Raw genomic sequence first — 7,359 nt, 5'->3', positions numbered from 1 at the left:
GGGTTCAGTAGATGCAGGTGCTTCAGACTCGGCTTCGGGTATTAAAGTGATGATGGGAGTATCCTTATGCTTTCTTACCTCTCTGACAACCCAATCCGTCAGCTTACCATTCCTGATCAACTGTTCAATCTCTTCCTTAAGTTGGCGACACTCGTGGGTATCATGACCATGTGATTCGTGGTAGGCACAAAACTTCTTCTTATCTTTGACTTGAGTAGAGGTCAGTGGATTTGGTTTTTTAAAGATCCCCGATTTCTTGTTCACCTCGAATATATGTTCAATAGATGCAACCAAGGGAGTGTAATGATCGATATCTGACCTTCTTCTTATAGGGCTAGGTTGGCGTGGCGGGCTGTTCCGTTCTTCCGAGACAGGTCTGATATCAAGGGCGTTGACCGTATTCTTTTTCTCCTTCCTGGGACTTGGTGTCCTATCTCTCTTCCTTTGCCTAGATGTCCTTGATGAATTGGCGTCATGTCTAGTAATACTTGCAAGAGCCTCTTCCTCCCTCTTATATGGTTCTGCCAAGAGATACAGGGCTGCTAGTGTAGGTGGCTCTTTCCTCTGAAGCGCCTTCCAAAAGTCCGTGCCTACTCTTACTCCTGCTATCAAGAAATTCTTAACGGTCTCGTCGGTTGCTCCTCTCACCTGTGGGACTTCAGCGTTGAACCTCCGGAAATAGGCTTGAAGAGTCTCTCCTTCCTTTTGTCTGATATTGGCTAAAGTGGTAACAGGTGGGGCATAGTGGATTGATGATTGAAACTGAGTGAGGAACATTCTACGCATCTGCTCCCATGACCCAATGCTACCTGGTCCGATCTTCTGAAACCATTGGTGGGCATTTCCCCTCAAAGTTGAAGCTAAAAGTCGACACTTGGTCAGATCAGATACCTGGTGTAACTCCATCTCCGTCGTAAAGCGCCCAATGTACTCTGCCGGATCCGTTGTTCCATTATACCTTAGATCTCCCGTGCCTCGGAAGGTTGCCGGTAGGGGAGATTGTCGAACCGCGGTTGAGAAAGGGGAAGCGGCCTCCTCTGGAACCATCTGTCCTTGTACACCAAATTGTACCAGCAATCCTTTCAGAGCATCCACAGACACGCCATCTAATCCTTGAATCATTACCGGGTTATCTTGTGGAGGTGGAGGAAGGTTTCCTTGTGGAGGAGGAAGGTTTCCTTGCGGAGGAGGTGGGAGGTTTCCTTGAGGAAAGTTTCCATGCGGAGGAGGTGGAAGGTTTCCTTGTGGAGGAGGAAGGTTTCCTTGTGGAGGAGGAAGGTTTCCTTGCGGAGGAGGTGGGAGGTTTCCTTGAGGAAAGTTTCCATGCGGAGGAGGTGGAAGGTTTCCTTGTGGAGGAGGAAGGTTTCCTTGTGGAGGAGGAAGGTTTCCTTGCGGAGGAGGTGGGAGGTTTCCTTGAGGAAAGTTTCCATGCGGAGGAGGTGGAAGGTTTCCTTGTGGAGGAGGAAGGTTTCCTTGAGGAAAGTTTCCATGCGGAGGAGGTGGAAGGTTTCCTTGAGGAGTTGGGCCTCGGCTACTGGAGGGTGTTATGCGCCCATCAGACTGTGATGCTGAGCTACGGTACATCGGAGGTGTTCTCGGGCGGCGATAGTAGTGAGGCGAGGTACGTCGGTAGTTCCCGTGGTAGTCCTGAGATGAATTTCGGTGATAGCTCAAGCGATGGTTCTGAGAGGGGTTCTGTTGGTAGTCTTGACGCCTGGGAAGTGACGAAGGGCGATTCTCTCTATAGTAACCTCCTGCATATGTCTTTTCCGGATAGGCTGGCTTCCTCTTCCCTTCATATACTACCAGTTGTTTCTCCTCGTTAGCTTTCTCGTTCCCAGAAGAACGTTTCCCTTCCGAAGATGGTTCAAGAACTTTCTTATTGCCTCTGACTGGTGGTGGGGGATGGCCCTTGAACTCACTTTTGACGGTTGCGAGTCGATGTTGTTGTCTGATACTGCGGATATCCCGGGCAAGTTCTTCTTCGTGCTTTCTATTGGCCTCCCGTCGTTGCTCTTCAGTTAAGGATTTGTCGATGTATTGGGAGATCACGATTTTTGCTTGTCTTTGGTCTTCAAGGGGACGTTGCGTCCCGGGAGTATCGTAGTGCAAGCTCCGGGGTGTTATAGTGCGAAACCTATCATCAGCCTTCTTGTGTGATTCTGGTGGTTCTGTTACGGGTTCTTTTCCCTGACGATGTGTCCCATGGGAGGACCTTCCCTTGCTCTTATCTCCTCCAGTGTGGTGACGACGATTCTGCTCTTGTGGCTTCCCGGTGTCTTTTGACAGCGACCGTACCACGTCTTCCATGGAGTCCAGGCGAGTGGAGACAGCTTTCATGGTATTGGTGAAGGCGGCGAAGGTGTCGAAGATCTGGGTATTGGACATCATGATGGGTGCTTGAATGGTCGTCAAAGGAGTGTTGAGTAGGGATTGCTGATTGTCGGACGGTGGTGGTGGTGGCGCATCAGTAATCTCGATGACAGTTGGGTCCACCGGAGCCTTTTGGTTCTGATCCGTAGCGTCGTTCTTCATATCCTGAGACATCCTTCCTCCAATAGATGTCAAAAAGCCCCTCCTTCTAGCGCCAATTGTTAACGGAGGAATCTGGTGATAACAAGATTCGGGGAGGGTTGCTGGAACTTGTGGTGGATGATGACGGCGGACGACGGAGTATGGGTGGTGTTTTTGGGTTTGGCTGAGATCGTTCAGGGAATCAGGGTTTTCTCACAAGAGCGAAGGAGTATTCGTTCTTGCAAGGGTTGTGACTTATCCCCAAACGATGTGCCTACGTACCCTATTTATAGGGATCAAGCCAGACGTAGTTCTTGGGGAACAAGTAACCTAATCAGAATAGGTTTCTCATTCCCTGGTTCCAGCTATGGGCCACCGCCTCAGATCAGACGGATATGGGCTTCTGGAGCCCAGCCTCCTCCGAGGAGCATGGAACTAGGTGGGCTGACCAGCACTAGCCCACGTGGACCTCCTCAGACTCAGCTGTTTGGGCCAGCCCTCCGTCCTCTCTTAGGGCGAGGCTGATGGTGGGCCTGGGGCCCTGGATAAAACAATAATAACTAGTCCTGAGAGCCAGGCGTATTCGGCCCTTTTCAGTATTGGGCGAGGAAGGTAAGCATTGGGCGAGGTCTATCAACAATGGGCGAGGACCCTCTTGAAGACTTGAGCCGCTAGTCAATGGGCCGCGTAGCTTGATACATGCCTAGGACGAGGGTCCATACTGGGCGAGGACACTAACTGGGCGAGGACTGTCCCGTCGACCTGGGTCCATATGTTACTGGGTCCTCACTTCCTGGGCTTCATAGATGGCGAGGCCCATAGAATGGGCGAGGACAATCTCAGAGATTGGCTTTTTCCGTGAATTGAGGCGAGGTCTACGCAATCATCCGCCGAGTTGATATTTGGCCATAACAGTGGTCAAATTGGATTGCTAATTATTGATCGATCTTTTATTAAAAAGCATGAGCATATTGTCTAGTCCACCAGGAGTTGATTAGTTAATTTTAGTTAGATTCATAACTGAAATGAATACCTGTACTAGACCAACACGTGGTACGTGACGACATAAATCATATATTATTATGTGCAATGCTTGCTTATATGATATGTGAAAAATGTGACAATACCATGATTAGTATAATCGATTGGGTAGTTTATATTAAAAACGAGACGTATAGTTACGTCAAGTGAATGGAACCAAGTGATTGAATCAATAATTTTGATTTATAGATTCAAGAGTTGTTCGTGACTCCAAGTTTTAAAGCAAGTGACAGTAGAGTTCAGCAAAGGCAAGTATTTCTATTATTCTCTTATTTATTAAGAGCAAGTGATTTATTCCACAACTTTTAATTATTGCCAATGCAATTATTATATTCTGTATTTCAATTCATAGAATATCATATGCTTGGGATTTAATTGTTGTTCAATATTCCATACACCATACAGATACTCAAATAATGATTGAATTCAATACATTCCAATGATTGAATTCACTACATTCTAGTAATCATTCTACTAGAATTCTCGAATTACTTCTAAGATAGATAGTGGAAAACTATGCTATCCAGATATACTCCAAACAGTACCGAGTTAAAGTTCATAATTAGCAAATAACTAACTATTCTAGTTATGTTGCCATCAGTTGATATGATTACTCCGGACCATGTGAAATGGCGAGTTTGTTGATCGAGAGAGTTGAGTGATTCAACTCCCTAAGAAAAATAAAACGTTTTTGCGTAAGAGGCCGGGACGGCGGTCCAGTGAAGGGCTATTTGGGTATTATTGAAATATGATAATACTTTTCTGCCAAAGGCCAATGTGTTGCCTTATATTTGGTACCTGTGAATTAGGACATGCTTCTACGAAGTGTGATCCCGTACTATTACACGTGCTGATCAGCTGTGATAGTACACCCGTCAGTGAAAGTTGAAATCAAAAATTTTAATTTGATTACTTAAGCTAATATTGCTTTCGTTTTCCATGAGAGACTATTATTCCTTATCTTTTCCTTCCAGAAGAATAGCACTTATTAATGCTTTACATTTAAGCATTTTATATATATATTGTTGAGCCTTCTAGTTGCTCATTCTTGCTTTGTTACTATTGTGCTAAACTTTCAGCCAGACCTAAGTATGCCGAGGATGCGCCTTACCGCTCGCAAGAGGGTCCCACTTAACCATCCACAGATATTTCGGTTCAATCTTCCTGCTCAGGTAGGAAGAATCCAGAGTATACATAGAACTTTTGGTAGTATGTAATAAAAATTTGAACTAGTCATAAAACTTATTTAGACTTTTGGAGGGTTTGTGTGGTTTACTGTAAAAGCTACTCTAGGCAGGTGTGTAGTGTGTAATCACATTATGGTTTTATTAGTGCTTGGTTCATATCATAAATTGTGTACGATCCAGTTGCATGCAGGGGTCATATTATTGTTTTATAATATTAGCATTTCATTCCGCTGTGCATATTATATAATTATGAGTCAGGTTGTGACCCCCAAATCGATACCCCTGGTTTGGAGGGCGTCACAGGTTGGTATCAGAGCTACAGTTTATGTTCACTGAAACAAGCTTAGTAGTCGTATTAAATTGAGTCATAAGAAGATCACATGAGATAAGTGCGTCGTGTAACTCATATAGAGTATCCAGGTTATTCAGTATAGTCTTTAGCCTTAAGTTACACAGTTTTTTGGGTACTATTACTATTCTATAGCAGATCTGATCGTGATTATTGTGTGTGATTCCAGGAATCTCTTACTAAGAGTGAGTCGGATGGGAGTAGTGTTGAGAGGAGTCCCCAAGTACCCCCGTTGCCATCGCGTAGTTCATCAGCAAGTGTGGATGTAAACCCAGTACTGGCAGAACCTGAGGAAGACCCGGAAGAAGATCCAGTAGTCGGATCCGTTCAGGAGGTGGTGGCTAACCCGGCTTTGGTAAGGAGTGTGGGAAAGACTGTTGAAGCTGTGAAGACCGGGAGGGTCCCCATCAGTCAAATGGAGCCTGGGGAGGCTCGGGTTATGCGAATCATCGAAGAAGCAAAGCAGGAAGTAGGCATCGAGACTGATGCCGATGGGCGCCAGCGTATCGTCCATCGTCAGATAAGGGCCACAGCATCAGTATCTGCCACATCTAGGGCTCCAGCGGGTGGGATGATTCAGGCAGTCCCGCATCATGTATATGCTGCTTTGGGCCGGGACTGTGATTTTCTGCGTGGTCAGAATGCGGAAATTAGGAGGTTGATGGATGTACTGCTCCAGGAGAGGCGAGTCCCGGTGGAGGATAGTGAGGCACGCTCCAGGATTGGGGCAATCGAGCACATCGCCAGGCAGCGATTGGCCGAGTTCCCATCCACGAGTGAATGGGACGTTGAGGCACGTAGGGTGACGAGGCTCATCTGCTGGATTCTGTCGGAGTTACGCGCAGTTCGTGGGCCGCGTAAGTAGGGACCCCGACTCAGGATGTGAACAACAGGGAAGATTCCGAGACTAAGGTGCTCTTATAGTACGGCAAGCAACCAGTCTCCTTTTTGACTATGTATAGGACGAAAGTCTGTGATATAGATGCAGTACTACATGCGTGGCGTAGTGGCAGCGGCAGCTGCAGAGTTATCAGAGTTGGGAGGGACACTCCTTGTGAAGATCCTTTCTTTCTTTGGTTACTTTTTCTTTATAAGTAATGTACTTGTACTAGTTGACTTTCAGATAACGGAGGATGAGAAATGATGTTTGTATGACTTTTTATTCTATATATGTATATCGTTTGTACAGAAATCCCGTCTTCCTTTATCATTTTGCTTTACTTTACATTACGTAGTATAGTAAGCAAATTTAGTTGGTAAGCATCCAAGTTATTATATCATTTGGATTCGGTAAAGGGTGGCCAATTCTTATTTTACTATTGTCGCCACTTAATACACTTTAAGCAAGATTATATAGTAATTATGCAGCAGGTGTTAAGATGTTAGCAAAATTTTATGCAAATCCCTTTTTAAATTTTAAACTGTGTACACAGGAAAACTTTTGCTATCTAAATTTTGCAATATATTTTGAAAACCATGCTTGCGAATTATTAAATAAGTTGCTTCTTTTCTATCAGATTCATGGGTCCTAAACGAAAGAGTGTTCCAGAGGCAGCGGCAGCAGGTGGGGCTGATCCCGCACTCGTACAGATGTTGGCTCTCATGCAGCAGCAAATGGCAAATCTTGCAGCACAACAGCAGCGACCCCCAGCTCCTCCAGCTGTAACTTTTAAAACATTTCAGGCAGTTCATCCACCAGAGTTCAAGGGTGCTGCAAACCCGGTAGAGGCCAGTGGATGGCTCAAGGAGATAGAAAAAGCATTTGATCTAGCAAATGTGGGGGAGGAACAAAAGACCCAGTTTGCTAGCTACTTTTTAAAGAATGAGGCAAATTACTGGTGGGAATCGAAGAAAGCCTTAGAGGGAGGTAACGTAATTACGTGGGAAAGATTTAAAGTATTGTTCTTGGAAAAGTACTTCCCTAGGCACATGCAGAATCAGATGGAGATTAAGTTTCTGGAGCTTAAGCAAGATGATATGAGTGTAGCAGATTATGAGGTCCGCTTCACGGAATTGGCAAGGTTCGTTCCGGATCAGGTTGATACGGACGAAAAGAGAGCTAAACGATTTCAGCAAGGGCTGAAGGATTGGATCCGTGGTAGAGTGGCCATGTGTGAAATGACGTCGTATGTTTCCATAGTTCAAAAGGCCATGATTATTGAAAATGAAAGTGAGATGTCCCAAAGAAATAGAGAGGGGAAAAAGAAGAAGGTGGAGGCTCCAGAAGGAAGTCAGAGGCAAGGGAATTCTCAGGGCAATTTTAATTAA

General features: G+C 45.4%; 2 protein-coding genes across 2 annotated transcripts; both read left to right on the top strand.

Annotated features, from left to right (window-relative positions):
- The first annotated feature begins 3,712 nt into the window (after window positions 1-3,712).
- On the top strand, window positions 3,713-6,217 carry LOC135151673 (uncharacterized). The gene is made up of 3 exons (XM_064090724.1): window positions 3,713-3,803; window positions 4,635-4,727; window positions 5,261-6,217. The coding sequence occupies exons 2-3, from the start codon at window positions 4,647-4,649 to the stop codon at window positions 5,954-5,956; spliced, it is 777 nt and encodes a 258-aa protein (XP_063946794.1). The 5' UTR covers window positions 3,713-3,803; window positions 4,635-4,646; the 3' UTR covers window positions 5,957-6,217.
- A 395-nt stretch (window positions 6,218-6,612) lies between these two features.
- Window positions 6,613-7,359, top strand: LOC108203712 (uncharacterized). The gene has a single exon (XM_017372827.2). The coding sequence runs from the start codon at window positions 6,613-6,615 to the stop codon at window positions 7,357-7,359; it is 747 nt and encodes a 248-aa protein (XP_017228316.1).

The sequence above is a fragment of the Daucus carota genome, chromosome 3 (assembly GCF_001625215.2).
Source record: "Daucus carota subsp. sativus chromosome 3, DH1 v3.0, whole genome shotgun sequence".
Taxonomy (NCBI): Eukaryota; Viridiplantae; Streptophyta; class Magnoliopsida; order Apiales; family Apiaceae; genus Daucus; species Daucus carota.
This window is presented reverse-complemented; position numbering and strand designations above follow the sequence as displayed.